This window comes from Jaculus jaculus, chromosome 1 (genome assembly GCF_020740685.1).
Source record: "Jaculus jaculus isolate mJacJac1 chromosome 1, mJacJac1.mat.Y.cur, whole genome shotgun sequence".
NCBI classification, from domain to species: domain Eukaryota; kingdom Metazoa; phylum Chordata; class Mammalia; order Rodentia; family Dipodidae; genus Jaculus; species Jaculus jaculus.
In genome coordinates this window covers 328,391,669-328,416,795 of record NC_059102.1, presented here as the reverse complement: position 1 = coordinate 328,416,795, position 25,127 = coordinate 328,391,669, and the positions used below count along the sequence as shown (strand labels likewise).

The window sequence follows — 25,127 nt, the reverse complement described above, 5'->3', positions numbered from 1 at the left end:
AGTTGGAAAGAATAGATTAAGGGAAAGAGGTATAGGGAGGGTCGTGTTATCATGGCATATTGTATGGTATGTACAGAGGGTGACCATTAAAAACATTAAAAGGAACTGAAGAGATGGCTCAGTGGTTACGGCACTTGCCTGCAAAGCCTAATGAATTGGGTTCGATTCCCCAGTACCCACATAAGCCAGATGCAAAAAGTGGCACATAAATCTGGGTTCATTTGTAGTGGCTAGAGGCCCTAGCATGCCCATTCTCATTCTCTTACTCTCCCTCTGCTTATAAATAAATGAAAAATTGTTTTAACGTAAAAGAATCTTCCTGTACTCTGCCAATACACTTTTGGGTATTTGAGAGTAGTACCCCTTTAGAGTAGTAGCCCTCTGAGAATAACTGCCCTGCCATATTTCATATTTGGACACCCCTATTCAGCCAGAGGTAGTTCAAGATATGATGTCATATCCTCTTTCCTCTAAAAGCAGTGAGAGTACCTTCTCAAGGGAGAGGAGAATCAGAGGTAGCTCTTCTAGGCAGTTAGGGTGGCTGGGACCTTGAAAGTAAGAAACAGGAATGCTTCTGGAATTCTTCCAGAGAGTTCAAAATACGATCTGACTTCTTATCTCTTCCCTAGATCTGTTTTTCCACAAACAACCTGGGCCCCTCCTGGGAGGGAGGTTTTTCCTAGGATTTAAACATTGTGGTTGATCAAGTTTAGCCCTGGAACTTGGTTTTCATAGCTAGCTCTTCCTGAGAAAATCCCCAGCCCTAACCAATCAACTTCCCTCTGGCTCACCTGAACTGGAAGGTAGGGCCCACCACCACAAGGTAATACATTTGGGTGGGGGAGAGCAAAGTCTCTGTACTGCCTGACTTCTGAACTTCTAGCTGCTGGTGAGTTTCTACTTGTTATCGGCCCAGCCGGCTGAGCTGAGGGGAGAGCCCCCAACCCCTTACTTCCCACATGGGCTCTTTCTCCACGTGGCAGGAGCTCTTTGAACTTTCCTTTCTAGCCTTTCCATGTTTTTTTCCAGGCCCACCATATGGGCTCTCAAGCCACGTAGGCGTATTCATTCTTCTTTCTTTGGTTCTGAACTTCCCTCAATAAATATAATTTAATAATTAAAACAGAAGTTTAAAGTGATATCATCATTAAACTATACTTTTCTGGACTAGAGAGATGGCTTGGTGGTTCAGGCATTTGCCTGTGAAACCAAAGGACCAAGGTTCAATTCCCCAGGAGCCACGTAAGCCAGATATACAAGGTGGCAAGCATCTGGAGTTCATTTGCAGTGTGCCCATTCACTTTCTCTCCACCTCTTTCTCTTTCAAATAAATAAATACTTAAAATTTTTATATCTATGCTTTTCCAAGATTACCTATTAGATCTAGGCAAGGGCCAAAAACGAAAATTCTTCCATATGGAAGAGCTGCAGAAATCATAAGTTGGCAACATTTGTAAAACACTTACAGCAGGCATGTCTCTGACCCTTTCTATGTGCTAACCCGTTTAACCCTCACAGTCTCCAGGCACAGACATTTACCTCACACCCACTGCTCTGAGGTAAAAATTGAGGCACAGAGAAGTAATTTGCCCATAATCATGACACAGTCTGGCTCCAAAGTCTAGAACTTTAATGGCTCTGTCCCAATTCTGCCACCTTTTTCATTTTAAATATTCATTATGCCTAGAAAGGAACTTCAGAAAAAGGAACTTCTGGAGAACCTCCTCACCTCAATGTCCTTAACACAATCATATCTGCAAGGTTCCTTTGCCCTATCACATGACAGTCACAGGTTCCCAGGACTAGGAGATAGACAAGCCTGTGATGCCGTTATTTGCCTTATAGTTTTAAATGTGGAAAACTATCTGGCTACTGTCTGACCAAGATTTTCAAGTTCTCTGGAACCATAAGTGTCCCTGAGCTGTTACTAAAAGCTTACACAAGAGAGTGATAAGGAAAAAAATGCCAATTGAACTGTGTGTACTAAGCCTGTGTTCACAGGGCTGGACATACACTGGACAGCCCTAACGGCCAGAGGTCTACAGGTCTCCAAGCCTCAGGTGACACTGAACAGTACGACAATGTTCATTTGGCTGGATCATGCATTTTCAGTGCATACACTACTGAGTTCACAAAGCTGAAATGGCATTAAGTTAAAGGCTAAGTGCCTCTTGCTATTTCAATGAGCACCAATGACTATAATTTTATAAGTTGTTCTCCCATGACATTTATAGGCACTTGACAGTATCATGCCAAGTTAAACATGGCCAATCAAACTATATGTAGTTTCTTACTTTGAGGGGAAAATATCAGAATGAAAGAGTTCCAGGAGGTTTCTGCATCTCTGAAATGTCAACATGCTGTATCACAATACAAGACTCTGTCCAGTTAAAGCTTAATCTTACCTACTAAATGGATTTAATTTATAGCAGAAGTTTCTTTGAACTCAGCAGCCTGAAACTCATAGACTTTAGTGTCTCCTGACTTCTATCACCTGTACCAAGGGTCTCATTTGCTACAGGACACAGCAAGTGAGAAAACAGCCACACGAAACAGGAATCTGCAGAACTGGCAGCTACATCAACCAGAGCATATGGTTTAACAAGGGAATAAAAATATCAAGTCAGTAACAAGAGAAAAATTATTTAATTCACCACATGAGCAATCTCTTTTTTTTACAAATAAGACGAAAGCAGGAAAAAAAAAAAAAGCACCTCTGTCTTCATGAAGCAAAGTAGAGTGGAAATAATGCCCTGTACCACAGACGGACTATTAAAAATAGAGCTACCGGGCTGGAGAGATGGCTTAGCAGTTAAGCACTTGCCTGTGAAGCCTAAGGACCCCGGTTCGAGGCTCGGTTCCCCAGGTCCCACGTTAGCCAGATGCACCAGGGGGCGCACGCATCTGGAGTTCGTTTGCAGAGGCTGGAAGCCCTGGCGCGCCCATTCTCTCTCTCTCCCTCTATCTGTCTTTCTGTGTCTGTCGCTCTCAAATAAATAAAAAATTTTAAAATAATAATAATAAAAAAAAATAGAGCTACCCTCAGTAGTACAACTTTCCAGTCATCCTCTGGTGTAGGCATTGTTATCCTGTCAGAGGTGGTGCTGGCAACGATGAAAGCTATCATCACAATTCATCATGTGAAAGGTGTTGTGCCAAATGCTTCATGTGTAATGCCTTGCTTGATCTTTGCAGTGACCTGTGAGTTAACTCAACTAATGACAGGTACAGGTTAGACTTATGTTTATCAAAGCCTACATTATTTATAGTCCAAATACCTTTTCCCCAAAAAGTATTAAAAATACTAAAGATTAATTATGAACTAATCTCAATGACATACACATTGTATTTAACTACACTATTAAAAAGCTTACAGTCAATTTTAAAATGCATCACAAGGCAGTGGAGAGATGGCTCAGTTGGTAAACTGCTTGCTAGATAAGCTTGTAGATCTGAATTCAATCCCCAGCACCATGTCAAAAGCCAGGCACAGAAGCACCTCCTGTTGACTAGCTAGACCAGCAACACTGGTGAGCTCCAAGCTCGAGACCCAGTCTCATAAAACAAGGTGGAAAGCAACTGGGGAAGACAAAGGACATTGACCTCTGGCCTTCACATGCACCTGCATATGCACACACACAGCATATACATACAAAATGAAAAAACTGAAATTTGAAAATGCATCATATACAACTGGGAATAGTTGGTTGCATATGCCTTTAATCCTAGCACTCAGGCTGTAGGGTGAGTGGTCAGCATGAGCTAGAGTGAGACCCTGCCTTCAAAAAACAAACTTACATGTTGTGGTAGTTTCAATGTGATAGAATCAGGTGTTCTATTAAAATTGAGCTTGTCCCTACCTAAAAAAACAACAGCAAAAACTGAGCTACAACTTCAGCCCCTAGACGGCGGATCACTGCCAGAGGGGGCGTGTCACAGGGACAGGTCTTAAAGCCCACTTTAAGGTGTATATGGAGGCTGCTCTGAGTCAAGCCCTCCTAGATGTGTTCCGAGCAGCTGAGCTCTGGCCGTGCCCGCTTCATGGTGCAGGGGTCTGCTTGCTGCAGTTGTTTCTCTGTGCTTGGCTCTATGGAAGTGAGCAGCTTCTGCTCCTATAATAAACCCTTTCTTCCCTTAAAAAGCCATGCTAGAAAACCTGCTTGCAAGGCTGGACTGTGCCTGGTATATGAAAAGAGCTCCCATCAGTCCCTGATAATGCCATGATGCCTAAACTGTCCATGAAGCAATATGATTTGAGCCAAACACCTGCTTTCCTTCCAGATTCTGAAATGTGCCTATGTGACTGATCCCCAATGAAAGCCTTACAGCCTGAATCTCTGACAAGGAGACACTTCATCTTTCACAGGTGCTGTCACAACTTATGCCTGTGAGTATGAGGTGCATTCTGTGTGACTCTTCAGGGAGGGGACTCTTGGAATCTGGTGCATGGTTTCCTCTGGACTTTGCCTGTCTTTTTCCTTTGGCTAACTTGGTCCTTGTGCTCTCCTGTAATGACTCGTAGCTGTGAGCACAAATATATATCAAATCCTAAGTCCCTGTGAATCACTGAACATGGGAGTGTTTTTGAGGACTGCTAGCATGGATGATTCTCACGCTCTGTACATGATAGCTACCGAAAACAGCATGGCTGTGAAAACCTGCTTATGATTGGCAATGGCTGTGGATACTGGTAAGTACCAACATAATTTCAAACACTTTGATCTTCAATAGAACAATATATATTCTTTTTTAAACTTACAGCATAATGGATTTATACTTAATATAGTACTTCTCACCATGGGGATGTTACTCATAGAAAGGTCTTTTTTATATTGAATCTTTTCTCTTATTTCAGTATTAGATATATTGAGTGTACTTTTTCTAAACTTTTTTTCTTTAGACATAAAAGGTTTTCTTGGTTTTTTTTGAGGTAGGGTCTCACTCTAGCCCAAGCTGACCTGGAATTCACTATGCAGTCTCAGGGTGGCCTTGAACTCACAGCAATCCTCCTACCTCTGCCTCCCAAGTGCTGGGATTAAGGGCGTGCACCACCATGCCCAGCTTGTTTATTTTTATTTATTTATTTGAGAGCGAGAGACAAACAAAAAGAGGCAGATAGACAGAGAGAGAATGGGCATACCAGGGCCTCCAGCCACTGCAAAGGAACTCCAGACACATGCCCCCCCTTGTGCATCTGGCTTATATGGGTTCTGGGGCAATGAACCTGAGCCTTGAACCAAGGTCCTTAACCTTCACAAGCAAGAGCTTAACTGCTAAGCCATCTCTCCAGCCCCAGACATAAAAGTTTTAATATTTATCTATTTTTTACCTACATAGTAGGTTGGAGAGATGGCTCAATGGTTAAAGGCACTTGCTTAATATCTACACATCATATTAACTTGGGAGATAAAAACAAAAATCTAATTTAAAAACATGGAGAAAAAGACTCTTTAGGGATTATAACTGAACATTGTTAATTTGCTAGACTCTGGGCTTAACACTTCCTTCTGCTTAGTTTGTATATTTTGAGAATTCTGCAAATATAAAATAATACTTATACAAGTTTAAGCAACTTATGTCTTTGACCTTTCTGAGCAGTAAACACAAATTAAACGCTGCATTTTTTTTCAAGGTAGGGTCTCACTTTTGCCCAGGCTAACCTGGAACTCACTCTGAAGTACCAGGCTGGCCTCGAACTCACAGCAATCTCCTACTTCTACCTCCTGAACGCTGGGGTTAGAAGTATGCACCACCCTGCCCAGTTAACGCTGCATATTTAGTGAACTGTTTTAATTGGATCTTTTTTTTTTTAATTTTTTTTGTTTATTTGAGAGCGGCAGACACAGAGAGAAAGACAGATAGAGGGAGAAAGAGGGAATGGGCGCGCCAGGGCTTCCAGCCTCTGCAAACGAACTCCAGATGCATGAGCCCCCTTGTGCATCTGGCTAACGTGGGACCTGGGGAACCGAGCCTTGAACCAGGGTCCTTAGGCTTCACAGGCAAGCGCTTAACCACTAAGCCATCTCTCCAGCCCTAGTGAACTGTTTTAAAGAAATCCTTTTTACCCTCGTTTAACAAATATCTATTTGTTATCATTTTATAAGAAACTAATAATGTTTGCTGGAACTTTAAAGAACCAGCCTCTGGTTTAGCACAACAGTTTTTGGAGTGCCAGGGTGAAGTATGACTGAAGAGAGTCACGTCGGTCCACTTCTCTTTGGAGCACATACCCAAGCAAGCAGGAGATGCCTTAACGTACAGAATCAACCTGATTTGAAAATATTTCTGTCTAGAGCTCCAGATGCTGAGACTAAGAGAAAGCGGCTCTTACAGAAATCTATCTTCTTTTGTTTGTTTCTTTTTCGAGGTAGGGTCTCACTCTAGTCCAGGCTGACCTGGAATTCACTATGGAGTCTCAGGGTGGCTTCAAATTCACAGCAATCCTCCTACCTCTGACTCCTAAGTGCTGGGATTTAAAGGCGTGACCACCATGCCCAGCAGACTTCTTTATAAGTCTTACCCACCAGGAACTCTAGCAGGAAAAGAATCTGGAGACCCTGCTCCAGCACCACCCTCTTCTTCATCCTCTTCAAATTCCAAATTCTCTTCTTCACCAGGTGCTAAAATTTTTCTACATAAAAAAAAGGTATAATAGTTAGTAAGCTACAGTATTCACACATTGGTGAAATCTTATAATTATTCCTTCTAAGGGAAGATAGAGATTATTTTTAAAAGTTGGTATATTTGCCTGTGAAGCCAAAGGGCCCAGGTTTGATTCTCTAGGACTTACATAAGCCAGATACACAAGGGGCACATGCAGCTGGAGTTCATTTGCAGTGGCTAGAAGCCCTGACATGCCCATTCTCTCTCTTTCTCTCTGCTTGTTTAAAAAAAAAAAAAAAAGCTGGGCGTGGTGACACATGCCTTTAATCCCAGAACTTGGGAGGCAGAGGTAGGAGGATCACCCTGAGTTGAAGGCTACCCTGAGACTACATAGTGAATTCCAAGTCAGCCCAGGCTAGGGTGAGATCCTACCTTGGGTGAAAAAAAAAAAGGTTGGTATATTGACATAAGTGTTGATGTCAATCTTCCCAATGACATGAAACACAAAGAACAAAATGGGGCTGGAGAGGTGACTCTGATGAGAGAAGTGCTTCCTGCACAAGCCTGAGGGGGCCTAAGACTCAATTCTCCAGCACCCCTGTAAACAGTTGCGCTTGGCTGCACACATCTGTAATCCCAGTCTGTGGGGAGCAGAGATTGAAGAATCACTGGGGCTCATGAAAACATCAAGATCTGAGATCAGTGACAGTCTTCATTCCAAAGAAACATGGATGAACAATAGAAGACACCCAATGTCTTTTCCGGCCCCCACCTCTGTGGGGTGCACACACAAATATCACACCACACATACTACAATGTAATATGTAAGAAAACCAGAAATATCTGAAAAGCAGGCATAAAGTATGCAATAAGATGAGATAAACATGAATACTTACCTTAATGGGACAGGCTGAACATCAAATGGAAATTCTTTATTATATGTAAGAATATTCTTTAGGACTAGAATAAAAAGATTAAAAAATATGAATTCTTAAAAAAAACAAAAAAAAGAAACATGAATTCTTCTATGAATAGACCCAAATATTATATCTTAAATGTCAATTAAAAAAAATTTATTTTAGCCAGGCGTGGTGGTGCATGCCTTTAATCCCAGCACTTGGGAGGCAAAGGTAGGAGGATCACCATGAGTTCCAGGCCACTCTGAGACTACATAGTGAATTCCAGGTCAGCCTGGGCTAGAGTGAAACCCTACCTCAAAAACCAAACAAACAAACAAACAAGTTTTTCTTTTGAGATTTTTTTTTTATTAATTAGTTTTGTATTTAGCAACCATTATTAGGCTCATCCGTGACCTACACCCTCCCCTTGGCCCCTCCTTATTGAGGTATATGGGTCATGCATTATGGAGTTAGCCCACAGTTATGGGTAAGATAAACGTCTCTGCATATAATGACCCAAAATGGCTCTGACATTCTTTCTGCCCCTCTTCCGCAAAATTTCCCTGAGCCGTGTTGGAATCATTTTTGGTCTGCTTCAGTGATGAGGTGTTGGGGACTTCTGGGGCTCTGGCTCTCTCATTTGGTAGGAATTGATTTTTCTCTGTGTTGATTTCCTTCACCCTTGTGCTGGTTCATCAGGAAAACAGCACCCTTGCTTGTTTCGCCAATTTTTCTTAGTTTCAAGCTGGGGCCCTTTTGAGGCATGATGGGGTGGCTTTCTCCTTAGGGTCTACATCTATCTTTCTTTCCCCAGGATTTGCAGCACAGCTAGGCGGTGGCCATCTTGGCCGGAAGTCCTCCAAAAAAGTTTTTTAAAGGTTGGGTATCACTTTAGCCCAGGCTCATCTAGAACTCAAAGCAATCCTACCTCTGCCTCCCAAGTCCTGGGGTTAAAAATGTATGTCACCCGACCTCTAAATGTCAATCTTTTTTTTTTTTTTTGGTAATATTATATTTATTTGTTTGCAAGCACAGTGAAAGCGAGCGAGCGAGCAAGCGAGTGAGCGAGCGAGCGAGAGAGAGCAAACACCGGGGCCTCTAGCTACTGCAAACAAACTCCAGATGCAAGTGCCACTTAATACATCTGGCTTTACATGGGTACTGGGGAATTGAACCTGGATTGTCAGGCTTTGCAGATAAGCACCTTGACCGCTGAGCCATCTCCTCAGCTCTAAATGCCAATTTTTAAACTCAATTTTACTCTATGCCTTAAGATTATTTTAAATTACCAATCATTCCAGAGCGATTGTGCATTGTGTATTTATCTCCAGAAGGTCTTAGCAAAGCAATCACCAAATATTCTTTACACAAGATCCTAGTGGAGACATGGGGTGCCAGAGAAAAGAGACTACCTCCTCCACATAGAACTTTAATAAAAAGACCAATATCAAAGATGACAATTACAGACTCATGAACATATCTTCTATTTTGAGTAATTTACCCTCAATTCCATCAAACTGGTAAGATTTATAGCAGCAAGATTACACACACACACACACACACACGCATGTGCAAACTTGTCACACATCACACACGTCTTCTTGTGTCCTGTGGTGTCTGCTCACTCTACTTCATGGCTATACATAAGCTTAGAGAAAGAAGTTCTGTAATGCAAATCACAGTGGCAAAAGTGCTGTCACCATGTATCTTAGAGTTTCCTTTCTGGCCTTATGGGTTCCTGGTAACAAGATGCAATTATATGAGGTGAATTTACAGCACTAAGTGGGCAATGTAAAAGGCTACCACGATTTTGTGCTCAACTTATTTGGCCTTTACCTTTGAAGTCCTTCAGTTTTGAGTTCAAGGAGGTGTGGCATATTAGCACCTCCGAGGAGCACAGGCTGCAAAGTGCTTGATATCAGACTTCTTCTATATGATCTTTAGTAAATCACCCACAGAAAAAGAAGCTGGAGGCCACAACTCTCATTTCATTCTTATTCTCTCTCCCTTTAGCCTTTCTTCTCAATAAAGGTATGCTTGTGCTTGGTGTCTACAATGTTCCCATCTTGGTTTTAGGTTCTTAAGACATACAGTGATCAAGAACTCCTATCAAGAACCCCTCCTTGAGCCGGGCGTGGTGGCGCACACCTTTAATCCCAGCACTCGGGAGGCAGAGGTAGGAGGATCACCGAGAGTGCGAGGCCACCCTGAGACTATATAGTAAATTCCAGGTCAGCCTGAGCCAGAGTGAGACCCTACCTCGAAAAACCAAAAAAAAAAAAAAAAAAAACAACCCTCCTTGACTAGCTGGAAAGAAAGGATTCAATAGAAGGGCCATGTGGAAGGGGACAAAGGAAGTAATGGGAGGGATTATGATCAAAAGGCATGCAGGCATGCATTGTATGAAAATTACCAATAAATAAACTTTAAAAAGAACTCCTATCTAGACCTCAGATCAAATTTAAGAAAAGCAAACAAGAATATGTCAACAAATAGACCGATAATGTGCAAATGTGGTTAGTGTTAAGGCGGCGTCATGTGAATAGGGCAAGGGGCCACATTAGCGGAGTAGCCAAGATGGACTGGGAAATAAACCTTCCAAACAAAACTGTCAGAAGCCATCTGACCCAGGTGAGCCAGGGCCAGGACTTTGCAGGAATTAGAGAGCAGGCTACAGCAAGGACAGAAGGCTTAAGCAAGGAACTGGTGTTCTGGTTTTGGATTTTGCCCCCCACCCTCTGCCCCAGCGCTGCAGATGGCACCCATGCTTCCCGCATGCTAGTCAGGTGCTCTAGCCCACAGCAACATCTCCAGTCCTACTGCTAGTCTTTGAGATACAGTCTCATGCTGGAGCCCAGGCTGGCCTGAAACTCATGTCAATCCTCTTGGCCTCAGCCTCCCGAATGCTGGTGTTACATGTATGTGCCACCACTTCCAGCTTGAGTTTTGCTTCTTCAAGCCACTGAAGAACTCGAGTTGATGAGCAAGGGGGAGGCAGCAGATCAAATCCAAGCCTTATAATCCCACTGGCTATTATGTCACATAACTCCTCTAATATATTTTACTATTTCCCTAATTCTGAAATAGGAATGCCACTTCCTTCAGACTGTTGAATTAAAATTAAATAGTATATATGAAAGTACAACAGAAAATTTAAGGTGTCACACCACCAAGCCCAGCTTCAAGTATTTTGTATTTTATAAATTTCTTTTTTTTTAAAGTGTCAATGCTTTCAGAAGGAAGTTAAGTGTAAGCATGGATTGTTATGTAACTCCTTCTTTTCATAGTTCTCCCTGTTTGATTAAATCCTAGCATTTCCTATCTGACAAAGGAGCAAACTTTTTACTTTTATTTATTATAGAGAAAGAGAGAGAGAAAATGGGTGTACCAGGGCCTCTAGCCACTGCAAATGAACTCCAGATGTGTGAGAACCTTTGTGCATCTGGTTTACGTGGGTCCTGGGGAACTGAACCTAGGTCCTTTGGCTTTGCAGACAAGCACCTTAACTACTAAGCCACCTCTCCAGCCCAGAGCAAACTTTTAAAATATAAGAATATCCTTTTTAAACTTGTTACATGATCATAATACATTTTTAACTCAACTCAATCACCTAATCCACTAATCGCACAGCACTGTGCTAGATACTAAGAATCAAGAGTAGGTGACAATACATGTCATTCATATCAGAAGCAAAAATAAAGTTAACTTCTAAAATATGTTAAAATATTAATTTTAAAAGCTGAAAAATTTATCAATTATTAGGAATATCTTTCTTGAGCAGGGAATGGTGGTGCATGCCTTTAATCTCAGAACGCTGTAGGCTGAGGTAGGAGGATCAATATAAATTTGAGGTCAGCTTGGGCTACAGAATATGAGTTTCACGTCAGCATGGACTAGTATCAATAAATAAAGAAGGTAGGTGTGGTGGCTGATGCCTTTAATCCCAGCATTTGGGAGGCAGAGTTAGGAGAATCATTGTGAGTTCAAGAACATCCTTGAAGCCGGGTGTGGTAGCACACGCCTTTAATCCCAGCACTCTGCAGAAGTAGGAGGATCACCGAGATCTCACGTTAGCCAGATACACAAGGGGATGCACACATCTGGAATTCGTCTGCAGTGGCTGAAGGCACTGGAATCCTCATTCATTCTCTCTGTCTCCCCCCTTTCTCTGTCAAATAAATAAATAAAAATAAAAAATATTTAAAAACTAAATAAATAAACCCTTTCTTTTCTTCTAGGGGTGGTGATAAATGCAGAGTTATAGGGTCTCAAAGCCTAGCCTGACCTCAAACTCACTAAGTTGTCAAGGCTGGCCTTGAACTCCTGATCTTCCTGCCATCATTGCAGAGTCCTGAGGTTCTAGTCACACACAGCTTCAAATATCTTGAATTTTAGACACTTTTTAAAATTATTATTTTTTGTCTGATTTCCCACTCTCTGACTTTATTTATTTACTATTTATTTATTTGCAAGCAGAGAGAGATAGAGAGAAAACAGACACAGAGAGAGAATGGGCATGCCAGGGTCTCTAGTCACTGCAAACAAACTGCAGATGCATGTACCATTTTGTGCATCTGGCTTTATGTGGGTACTGGGGAATCAAACCTGGGCCATTAGGCTTTGCAGGCAAGCACTTTAACTGCTAAGCTATCTCTCCAGCACCACAAATTTCTTTGTTAAAAGTCTTAATTTATTTCTATGAGACAGAGAAAGACAAAGAGGCAAACAGTGAGAGTGAGTGAGTATGGGTATGCCAGGGCCTTCTGTTTCTGCAAACAAATCAGGCTTTGCAAGTAAAGCCATCTCTTCAGCTACATTTTACAAATTTTTCTTCTTAGGTGTCAATGCTTTGAAAAGGAAATGTTTGGTTTGACCTAACAGCCAACTTGTATTTTCTTTTTCTAAGTTATAGCACATCAGGTATTTATATGGAGTGTTACAAAGAGGGGGAAAAAAAAATCTTTCTTACTTTTTGCAAGTGTTCCTGTTACACAAACACTCAGCCACTTCACTGAAAACTACAGTCCCGTGTTGGGGCTGTGCTACAAATGCTTCCTTGCCCCCATTTCTTCCTCCACCTTTGCAATTCTGTGGATCAAACCTAGTGCCTCACACTCAAGAGGCACACACACTACCACCGAGTTTACACACAGCCCCATTTGTAATCTTTTACTTAAAGCTACCTGTAGTGATTTGAATTTAAAATGTCCCCCACAGGTTCATGTGCCTGCATACTTAATTCCAGTTGCTGGCACTGGAGGAAGTATGTCACTGAGGGCAGGCTGTGAGGTGTTACAGTCTGCTCTGCTGCTTTTTCCACCTGCTATTGTGAAGACATGATTTTGGCTGTCTGCTCCTGCTATGCTTTCCTTGCCATGAAAGATTTACCCTTGACAAGGTAAGCCAGAAACCCTTTCCTCCCATAAGCCACTTTTGGTTGGCTATTTTGTCCCAGCAATCAGAAAACAACTGCTAAATCAGCTGTTTTTCTCACAATCATCACACATATAAGCAAACATAAAAGACACTATATGATTCCACTTACATAAAATGTCCAGAATGGGCAAATTTATAGGCAGAAGTTAAATTAGTGGTTGCTTAGAGCTGGACACTAAAGATGATAAAGGAGGAATCGGTAGAAATGAGTAACCACTAATGGTATAGGTTTCCTTTTAAGTGATGAAATTATCCTAAAATTGACTGTGGTTATGGTCACACAACACTTTCAATATGATAAAACACACTAAATTATATACTTTAAATTGGCAAGTTGTAAGGTACCAGAATTATACCTCAATAAAGTTGTTATAAAAATGTATACAAGGGCTGGTAAGATAGCTTAGCAGTTAAAGGGCTTGCCTGCAAAGTCAAAGAACCCAAGTTCAATCCCCCAGGACCCATGTAAGCCAAATGCACAAAGTGACACATGCATCTGGAATTCATTTGCAAGGCTAGAGGCCCTGGTGTGCCCATTCTCTTTCTCTCTCTCAAATAAATCAAATAAAATATATATTTTAAAAGTATACAAAGTATTTGGGCTGGGGAAATGACTTAGCAGTTAAGGCAATTGCCTGTGAAGCCTAAGGATCCTGGTTTGATTCCCCAGGATCCATGTAAGCCAGATGCACAAGGGGGTGCATGTGTCTGGAGTTCGTTTGCAGTGGCTGGAGGCCCTGGCACACCCTTTCTCTCTGCCTCTTCCTTTCTCTTTCAAATAAATAAATAAAAATTTTTAAAAAGTATTTATTGACACATATATATTTTACATATATATTTTTTAATATATATATACATATATATTTTTTAATTTACTTAGAGAGAGAGAATGGGTGTGCCAGGGCCTGTAGCCTCTGCAAACAAACTCCAGATGCATGTACCACTTTGTGCATCTGGCTTATGTGGGACCTGGAGAACCAAACCTGTATCCTTAGGCTTTGCAGGCAAGCACCTTAACCACTAAGCCATCTCTCCAGCCCCTTGATATATTTCTTAAAGTCACAAGATAAAGTTATAGGTACAAGAAAGTATAGTTATTAAAAGTATCTTTTTTACAATACTTTTATTTATTTATGAGAGAGAAAGAGAGAAAGAACATGTCTTGTCACACCAAACAACTCCAGATATATGCACCACTTTTTGCATCTGGCTTTACATGAGTCCTGGGGAATCAAACTTGGGTTCTAGGGCTTTGTAGGCAGATGACTTAACCGCTAAATCATCTCACCAGCCCAAAACTTGTGGTTTTCTAAAATATTGGATTTGGGGCTGGAGAGATGGCTTAGTGGTTAAGGCACTTGCCTGTGAAGCCCAGTGATCCAGGTTTGGTTCCCCAGTACCCACATAAGCCAGATGCATAAGGTGGTACAAATGTTTGGAGTTCATCTGCAGTGACTAGAGGCCATCCTCTCTCTCTATTTGCCTCTTTCTCTCTCAAAATTTTAAAAAATATTTGATTTTCATTCTTATATACCCTGAATACAACTAAGAACTATTTCTGAATACAATTATGTTTCTCCTAACAAAAAGTTTATGTGAATTACATAAAGTAACCAAAACTATTAAAATGACACAGCTCATCATAATTCTTGCCACATGCAGAAGGGAAGAGTTCTGAAGAGATGAAACATGATCACTTAACAATTGTGGAAAAGCCAGCAGAAGCACAAGGAGCCTGGTATGCACCAACCCAAACAAAAGAAAGCAGATGCCGTTAACAGACTCCATGAACCCCTTTCTGTCCTGGGCCTGAGGTGATATCCCATTTCAACTGAGCAGTGCTTTATGTCTGTCTTTCTCAGACTTGCTACAAATGAGTCAGAAATCAGCAGTCTGTCAAACTGATATGAACAGTTCTTTTACCAGGTGTGGAGACATCAAAAGGATGGCACTAGTGTGAGCTGAGCTCGAATGACAACTGGCCTGAGAGTCAGCTCAGCTACTGAGGGCTGAAGTGAGACAGGGAAATCACCTCATCTTTTCCTTCAACTATCCGAGAAAGCAACTGCATGGCCAAGACTCCTTTCTACTTTAAAATGCTGATTCTGTGATTCCCTGTTTAGAAATGTGACTTCAGTAGATGAAACCTACTGTTCCTGTTTGTATAACTGTGGTGAGCTGTACAATCGTGTCTCAATGAGAGAAGCACTCATTCAGTCATATTCAATTCTGTGCTTTGCCTATACTGCAAACCCTTCAACACAACCAACATTCATCTGAACCCGCAAAGAAGGCTTTGGCAGCAACCTAACCATCCAAATGCTTGAAAGAATTGTTTGTTTCAGAATGTTTTAAAGAAGGAGGAAAACAAGGAAGGATTCTATAGTAAAGCCTCAACAGAGGACTGTAGTTTTCAATGACATGGAGTTGGAGTGGTATTGCTCACTGTTACTTTATGTGTTCCACTCGATTCTGCTGTAAATATCACCAATGTAACTAGTCTTATAAAAGACATCAAGACTAAATGCTGATATGCTTTGATTAAGTACCTCACTTGTTATATTAAGGAAAATAAGTCCAAACTATAATTAGCATAAATAATGTCAGAATTAAGAAATCAATACAAAAGTACATCCAACTAAATAGTAAGAGAAGTAAATCCAATCACCATCTGTGCTAAATAATGTTAATTTATATAATAGACTATCTTCGTAAACAAATATCACTTAAAAAAAAAAAGATGAAACTTACTTGGTTCTAGCTTCTTCAGGTCCTCCAGTTTAAATTCTTCTTGGGACTGTGTGGACTAAATTTAAAATATGTATATTATATCTTTTAATTGCAATTAGTTAACTGAGCCCTATGTTGTTTAAGCAGAAAGAACAAAATATTCAAAATGAACCTATCTCTTGCTATCAAGGTAGAAAACAAAAAGTCCCAAACTGGTTGTTGTCTTGCATTCTTGGAATATTCAGGATAAAAAATTAAAATCACACCCTTTATTTCTATAGTACATGAAATATAAACTAAATGCTTTCAGCATGCATGCTGCTGATAAAGAATTCCCTTTATTATAAAACTCTACCAAGTCAATACAGCTTTTGGCATGTATGCTTAATACTACACCAGAATAATTCAGAGTAACTTATTCTCTGTATTAGAAAGCTTAAAAATTCCTCTCCTTACCTGTAAAGCTGCACTTCGCAATTCCAAGCATGTTGCAATTTTGCCTATAGTTTTCTGGAAGAAAGAAAATACTATAAATAAAACTCTGATATGTTGTGATCAACCTAATTTTTTTTTTTAACTGCTAAGAGGCTTCTAATTCTTTTAGATAAGCTAGTTTTCATTTCTGTTTCTTTCTAGTATCCTGCAGACTATAGAGAAGCAGCAGACCAAGGGCTGAAATGAGGGTGACAAGGAGCATGCAAAACCTCTCCTAAACCAGCAGCCACAACCAGTTCTAAAATAAAGTTGCTAAGGCGACACCTTTGAAGGGCAATAAATGCATCCAATATAGAAACCTGCATGAAGGTTCCTCAAAAAAGTTTAAAGTAGAATTGCCATGTGATCCAGCAGTCCTTGTCTTGAGTATACAGCCAAAGGAAATGAAGTAAGAATGCTGAAGACATCTCTGGACCCCATGTTCATTGCAGACCTATACACAGTTGTCAAGTTAGCAAGAATCAAGTCCCCACTGATGAATGGGTAAATGTGGTGCATTTACACAGCAGATACTACTGAGCCTTTTATAAGAAGAAAATCCCATCACACGGTATGAATAGAACCAGAGATCACTATGCTATGTGAAATTTCCACTTTCAGGAACAGAAAAAATGAACTCAGAAGTTGAGAGCAGCCTGGTGGGGACTAGAGGCTGGGGAGCAGAGGGGGAAAGAAAGGATGGGAGAAGTCAGTTGATGAGTGTTACATTTTAGTAGAAAAGGAAGTTTAGGTGTACTATTAAACTGTAGGGTGAATGTGTAACAGTAATGTACTGTATATTTCAAAGAACTGAAAGAGCTGGGCATGGTAGCACATGCATTTAATCCCAGCACTTGGGAGGTAGAGATAGGAGGACCACTGTGAGTTCAAGGCCAGCCTGAGACTGAGTTCTAGGTCAGCCTGGTCTAGAGCAAGACCCTACCTTGAATCTGAATGCTTCTGCTAAAAAGATAAATGTGTGAGCAGACATATTTAACTGGATATAATTGTTATACAATGCACACATGTAGCAAAGCATCTCATTACCCCACTAATATGTGCAATTACATATCTGTTAATTTAAATAAAAGAGAAGATTTCAAAAGGGAGAGCAATGAGTATGGGCTTATTGACATTATTCCTTCCAATCTTTTTTGTTTCTTCTCCATCAAGTCTGAAATTCACTGAAAGACCTACAAATACTTGAAAGTAAGCAAACTGGTATAATGTAATTTTTACTTAGCTCAACTCTAACTTATTTTAAACACACAGACAATATTAAGCAGAGTTAGTACTTGTATTGAAGTGGGAAGTCTTAGTTTGATCTGCTTTATACATGGTAGCTCCAGCCTTCAGTACACTCATGTTCTGTGTGAGCTAAGGCCCACACACCATGATATAACACAAAGCACGGATTTAATTTTGTAAGTCTCAGCAAAGAGACCTATTACATTATCTTAAAGAAACAAGGTGAGATTTGTTTTGGGAATCAAGCCCCAAAGACCCAGGATTTCTAAGATAGTTTAGAAAACAATCATGGTTCAGAACTGCCTAAAGTCTCTAACTGAAAGCACAGGGAAAGGTTGGAAAGTGAAGTGGACTGAAGGCACCGTCACTCTAATATGACCTTCACCGACAGCTGAGGAATCTGTGGCTATTTCAGCTGCACGTTACAGGGAAAGTTTCCCAACTGACAGACAAGTCATTAGCTCTGCCCTTAAGGAGATGACGGGAGCCTGGTGTCACCGTTCTCATCTGCCATCTCAGCCACTTGGGGGTTAGGTGAGGATCACTGGAGACCAGCCTAAGGAACAGAGGAATGTTGTGATAACAGTGCGCAAAACATACAGAAGCTGAAACAGAAAAGGAGGACAAAGACTGAAGGCTAAAACAACAACAACAACAAAAAAAAAAAAAACAGAAAAAAAATCGAGTTATTTCAAATGTGCATGCAAACAGAGCAAGAATATAAATGACTACAGTAGAAATAGAAAGACATCCGCCACAGAATTGAATTGTGCCCATACAGATTTCTATGTCCTTTAAGGAGAAAGCTATTTCTGAAGTGTATACCTGGACAATGTTTGCAATGCCTGCACTGGAATACCCTGAGAAAGAAAACAGCACGTCCTCTTAAGTGTACTGACTCAGATTCAGCTGCTCCTCTTTGGTGACTTTTGCTTAGAAGGCAAATGAGGGGCGAAATATAAGCATGCACTGCCTGGCCCTTGATGCCTGGTCCGGTGGTAAAACCCAAGCACCTCTGCTTGTAGCCGGGATAACGACTCACAAGCAAACTACCTGAGCATGATATGCCTCTCTGTTAAGGAACAAGTAACAATATTTAACAATTTCCATATTAAAGTTTTCATTTAAAAATAGAAAAGCAGATAAAATGCCCATTTATTCTCATAGTCCATCACCTTAACCAGGCCACCTCATCACACAGTTGAGAGAATACATTTCAAAATTACATTTAGACATGTCAACTCCTAAAGAATACTCACATAAACAGCTAAAGTGTAGAACTCAGCAATAGTCTTTTCTACATAAAATCTAACATCCCTAAATCATTGTTCTTAAAATACAGTGTTCAAGTCTAATGGCACCAGTATACAAGTTAAGTGTAAATAATAAAAAGACGGCAGTTGTGGGGACGCACGCCTACAGCAAGTCGCTAAAGAGGAAGAAGCAGGAGGCTCAGGAGTTTGGGCTGGGGAGATGGCTCCTCAGCTAAAGGCACTTGCCTGCACAGTCTGCTGGCTTGGGTTCATTTCAAAAGCACTCATGTAAAGCCAGATACATGAAGTGGTGAATGTGTCTGGAGTTTGTTTGCAAGATGTGCCCATACTCACTCTCATTCTTCTCTCAAGTAAATAAATAGAAAATATTTTTAAAGCTAAATAAAATTAAACTAAATTAAATAAAAACAGTAATTCCTAACAACTTTTACATGTTTAGTAATGGGTTCTAGGTGATTCACAGTCATTTCATTCAATCTTTATGGCAAGCGCTGTAGTTAGGTGTGACAACTGAAGAACAGCGAGATTCAATTAACTTGTGCACAACAGCAATTCTTTCTATACAAGATCAAGATATACAAAAAAGCCTACACTTACCTTAATTATTTTTCACCTATGACTTTTTACACTTTTGAAATTAAGTTTTAAAAATAATTCTCTTTGGAGCTGAGCATGATAGTACATTACTTTAATCCCAGCACTCAAGAGGCAGAGGTAGGAAGATCGCCATGAGTTCAAGACCACCCTGAGACTACATAGTGAATTTCAGGTCTGCCTGGCTAGAATGAGACCCTACCTCAAAAAAAAAAAAAAAAAAAAAAAAAAAAAAAAAAGAATTCTGTTTGTACTGAGATACAACAGCGAATTAGTCTTTAAAAATAGTCAACTAGCCAGGCGTGGTGATGCATGCCTTTAATCCCAGTACTCCGGAGGCAGAGGTAGAGGATTGCCATGAGTTCAAGGCCACCCTGACACTCCATAGTGAATTCCTCCAGGTCAGCCTGGGCTAGAGTGAGACCCTACCTCGAAAAACCAAAAAAGAAAAAAAAAAAAAGACATAGTCAACTTTTTTTCTCGTTAGCGTGAAATTCATTTAATTTCTTCATTTAACACAAGATAAAAATGTAGCTTAACAACTGCGAGTTTACTAACAAAACATTTCAGATCTAAATATTTCTTCAAGTTAAGCAGAAGCAACTGTTTTTCTATTTTTTTAATACAGAAGTGTACTGAACTATGGCAAAATACCAATAGGCATTATTCATAACTATTTTGAGGGACCACGCCCAACCTCAGTTTTAAAAAACGAAACACTATCATTTCATCTATGGCAATGATTTTTAAAACATGTACAATTTCTTGATGCCAAAATGCAGTGCTTGCTACTGAAAAAGTTTCCCCAGATAAGTAGTTCAAGAAAATGTTTATGAAGCCTAGGTCTAGATATGTCAGAGTAAAAGCGCTGGTAACTCCTGTACATTATGTCTAAGCACTGAAGTTAAGAGTGTAGCTTAATTTTAGAAAGACTTGTGATATTAGCACCCCACTGGAACTAGTGGCTTATAGCTAATGTAGTACAGGAATTGAAAAATGCTCTCATTTTCTTTAGGATATCCACTTTTACTTGGTCAGTGCCTAGGGAAACTGACAACTCAAAAGTCTAGTTAAATGGAAAGATATAATAAAAAATGGATAGTTAAAGAGCTCAATTAAGTTTGTTAAAATGTACTCATTCTAGATAGGAAAAAAAATCAGTTAAAACATACTTGAAGGAGCAGTCTCACTTAATCCAGGCTTAATTTATAAATATTTAATCAGCTAATCATCTACTGTCTAGGGTGAGTATGTGTCAAGAGATAGGTGTAGAGGGAAGGGGGACCCTCTAAAATACACAAAAAATGCTGGATCATAGTACTGGAATTCTCATTACCACCAAACTTGACTCAAAACAAGGAAAAACTTTCTAAGCATCATGAGACAGGATGTTCCATTCTGTCCAGAAACTTACATGAGAAACTCTAATACACCAAAGCAGGGAATTCTGTGGAATGAAAACTCTTGGCAGCTTTCTGCTGGCGACTAAACTCAGTTGTTATGACAAAACTATTGAGAACTGGAATGGAGCTAAGTTAACTAACCATGAGAGAGGACCAGAGGCTTACTTAAGACCAGAAAGCTGTAAGAATATAAAGAACAGGAAATACATATGAAATTTTAAACAATCTTCCACCAATTATTCAGTTTTAGAAAGATCAGTACTTGTTTTAGATTTTTAATTTATGAAAAGGTTTTAAATTAGAAATTCAATTCTTCCATAATTAAGTCTATTCAGATTTTGAAAAATACTGTTTCCTTTTGTATAAATGGAGCTTTCTATGGACACTTCTTCCATTAATTTGTCGTGTCAAGTTGCCTATTACTTCTTGTTACATTTCTAACATCTATATGTGATCATCTCATTTTTCATTACTAACATCCACTTTCTATATATTTTCATTGATTTTTACAGTAGTACAAAATAATTTGGTTTCATTATGACACTTCCATTTGTGCTTTACGGTTCTTGAGATTTAAGATAAATATTGTGTAGCTGCACACTGTTGTCTTGAAATTTAGGATTTATTTTCAAGTAATCATAAGTGAGTAAACATCAATATCTTAAATCCAACAAAACATTTATTGATCAAATACTTGAGAAAATTCATTTAGAGGCAGACAGAGTAAACTTCATAAGGAAACCACATTCAGCCAAGTGTGGTGGCTCTAATCCCAGCATTCAGGAGCCTGAGGCAGGAGTGTAGCCACAAGCTGGAGCCAGTCTGGGCTAGTGAGTTGCAAGCCACTCTGGACTACAAAGTGAGACCCTAAGGAAGCTGAGAGAAGGACAGAAGGAAGAAGGAAGGGAGATGAGAACAAAAAAGAGGAGGAGGAAAGAAGAAAAAGAAGAAGAGGAAAAGGACAAGAGAGAACTAGAAATGCAGGTTTTTTGTTTGTTTGCTTGCTTTTGGTAATCATTCAAAGCTCCACTGACTATTGAACAGTTAGCATAACTAACAATTGCCACTGTTATCAAACCACTTAAAACAGTAAAAACAATGAACACGATTCAAAATAGAATATATTACTAAGAATAAGGTAAGAAACAGCTTCCATGTTTTGTTTAACTTCAGAAGTTTAAGGAAAATTATGAAAATATTTTTTAAAATTCTTTGTAGTCCAATCATGTAACAAGGCTTATTTCTTACTTTTTAAAAAAATCAAATCACTTTGTCTGAGGTCAAGTGGCTGACAGGTCCTATTTCTAAGCAACAGATGTTAGAGACAAATCAAGAAATAATTCAAACTGAGCAGGTCATTAAAATATGAGGTCATTAAAAAATAGCCTAAGTCTTCATTGTGTTTGCATAATTGTAGCATACCTTATCTACTGCTTTCCATATTTGGATAACTGAACTTCTTGCTGAGAATTTAGATATTGGACATCCCAATCCTGTGATGCCAGCTGATTAATGCCTAGCAGATTCTAGGCAGATTTCACAAATCTAAATGAGTGGTAAGTGGCCAGGCGTGGTTGTGCACACCTTTAATCCCAGCACTTGGGAGGCAGACATAGGAAGATCACCATGAGTTTGAGGCTACCCAGAGACTACATAGTGAATTCCATGTTGGCCTGGGCTATAGCTAGACTACCTCGAAAAACCAAAATAAAATAAAATAAAATGGTGGTAAGTATAGTCTTTGTTCCTTTCCTTAGGCAAGTCAGCCATTTCCTCTGCAGGAATTATTTTCCAGGACTAGAATCCAGTTTACTATGGATATTAGCAATTATCAAGGAAAAAAAAAAAAAAAACAGAAATACCCCTTAAAACTGTAACAATGTAAAGTTTTTTGAAATACTACAAAAAAAGTTACATCAGTTAAATGCAACCTAAATATTTTTAAGATGCAAAAATACTAATTAGGGCATGAAATATGGCTAATCTCTGGGGCTTTTCTTCCCCATATTCCCTTAAAGGAGTCAAGGAAAAGAGGCTTATCAGCCATAATTTGCTTAAGCTTAAACTTAAAGTTATACAAAAAAATCATTCCCATCCCCCTTCTACAAAGTAAGTATAAGAATAAATTAAGGGCTGGAGAGATTGCTTAGTGGTTAAGGCACTTGTGTGCAAAGACAAAGGACCCAAGTTTATTTCCCCAGGGCCCACATAAGACAGATGCACAAGGTAGCACATGCGTCTGGAGTTCTTTTGCAGCAGCTGCAGGCCCTGGCATACCCATTCTCTCTCTCAAATAAATAAAATGAATAAATTAAGTCAGGACTGAAGAGACTGCTTAGTGGTTAAGCTACTTGCTTGCCAAGCCTGCTGGCCCAGGTTCCATTCCCTAGTACTCATATATAAAGCCAGATGCACAAAGAAGTAGTGTATGCATTTGGAGTTTGTTTGCAGTGACAGGAGGAACTGGCATGCCCATTTCTCCCCACCCCTTACTCTCTCTGCTTGCAAATGACTAATTTTTTTTTAAAGGATAAATTAAGATGTGGTAGTTTTAACACAGCCTTTTCGTGATAGGTAGGAGAAAACTACCACTCCTCTTAATACCTACAAGACTAAAAACTAATTTAACAATGGGGGTTATTTCCTCCCATCTCTTCATTCTTACAGGAAAAACTATCCCATTTTTCCTATCTCTAATGGGAAATTAATGTGACATACAAAAAAACTTAAGAAAGAGAAACTTTGGAACTTTGCAACCTCCTGCATTTATGTTATTTTGTATGTGTATGGGCGGGTATGCATGTTCCTATGGGTGGGTGCACCAGGTACAGGAAGGCATGTGCATGTGGAGGACAGTCAAGTGCCTTTCTTTTTTTTAATTTTTATTTTTTGAGGTAGGGTCACACTCTAGCTCAGGCTGACCTGGAATTCACTATGTAGTCTCAGGGTAGCCTCAAACTCAAGTACTAGGATTAAAGGCATGCGCCACCACACCCAGTTTCAAGTGTCTTTCTCAACTGCTCTCCACCTTATTATTTTAATTTTGTTTTGTTTTGTTTTTCAAGGTAGGGTCTCATTCTAGCTCTGGCTGACCTAGAATTAACTCTGTATTATCAGGGTGGCCTCGAACTCACAGCAATCCTTCTACCTCTGCCTGCTGAGTGCTGGGATTAAAGGTGTGCACCATGCCTGGCTTTCTACCTTATTTTTTTCCTCAATTTTTATTAATATTTTCCATGATTATAAAAAATATCCCATGGTATACCCTCCCCCCCTTTCCCCTTTGAAACTCCATTCTACATCATATCCCCTCCCCATCTCAATCAGTCTCTCTTTTATTTTGATGTCATGATCTTTTCCTCCTCTTACGATGGTCTTGTGTAGGTAGTGTCAGGCACAGTGAGGTCATGGATATGCAGGCCATTTTGTGTCTGGAGGAGCATGTTGTAAGGAGTCCTACCCTTCCTTTGGCTCTTACATTCTTTCCGCCACCTCTTCCACATTAGACCCTGAGCCTTGGAAAGTGTGATCAAGTACTCCAGTCACTTCTTTTCTCCACCTTATTTTTTGTAACAGGGTCTCTCACTAAACTTGAAACCCACCAATTTGGCTAGATTAGTGTATCTGTTACTTTCTCATTGCTATAAACAAAAACCTGACTAGAAGTAGGTTATGGGAGGAAAAGCTTTTAATTCTTATTAGTTTCAAAGGGACGTACCATCATGGCAGGGAAGAAATGGTCATACTGCATCCCACCTCACCAAAGAATCAGAAGAAAGAACAGCTAGCAAGACAGATCATGCCTCAAGGCCTGCCCTAGTGACACACTTCCTCCAGCAAGGCTCCACTTCCTAAAGAAAGGGTTCACAATCTTCCCGAGCAGTGCTACCAGCTTGGAATCACATATTAAAAGCACAGGAGCTTTTGGTGGGCATATTACATCCAAAACATCATAACTAGCCAGCCAGCAAGCCTCAGGACGCACCCCAGGGCAGGATATCCAAACTCAGAGCCATGTGGTTGGGTGGCAAGTGCCCTACCCACTGAGCCATCTTCCCCATCCTCTTGTGCATTTACTTTGCTGATGGATTTACAGGCCACATTCTTGTCTTGAACTAATTTTTTTCAGTCTTAGGTCTTTTGGATTTGCTTGGCCTGGTCTCTGGGGTTTGTCTATTTGTTTTCCAAGTGGCTGTAGGCACAGTGCAGTTTCTGGGTCCCCTTCCTTAACCAAAGTGTGTGGGGGTCTTCATTAAACTAAACTTAAATGGCTAAGAAAACTCATTCTGTGGTAAGTCAGCAGGTATCTCTAGAAGATCACTTAATGGAAGGCAAAGCACACTCAATACGATATAAAAAAAAAAGACAGGTATAGCAGTGTTTCTATTTTTATTTTTTGTTTGTTTAAAAGACCCTTTTCCTTTGGGATCTGATTTTTTTAAATATTTTTTGTTTATTTTTATTTA

The 25,127-nt window shown here is 39.9% G+C and overlaps 1 protein-coding gene across 3 annotated transcripts in view; it reads right to left on the bottom strand.

Annotated features, from left to right (window-relative positions):
* The window catches only part of Aida (axin interactor, dorsalization associated), a 42,345-nt gene that overhangs the window by 9,071 nt on the left and 8,147 nt on the right, over positions 1 to 25,127 (bottom strand). For all 3 annotated transcript variants that reach the window (XM_004653234.2, XM_045138920.1, XM_045138917.1), the window contains exons 3-6: positions 16,125 to 16,178; positions 15,690 to 15,744; positions 7,500 to 7,563; positions 6,525 to 6,631 (exon numbers count right to left, since the gene is read on the bottom strand). In XM_004653234.2, the coding sequence (XP_004653291.1) occupies positions 6,525 to 6,631; positions 7,500 to 7,563; positions 15,690 to 15,744; positions 16,125 to 16,178 (280 nt within the window). The remainder of the gene's footprint in view (positions 1 to 6,524; positions 6,632 to 7,499; positions 7,564 to 15,689; positions 15,745 to 16,124; positions 16,179 to 25,127) is intronic.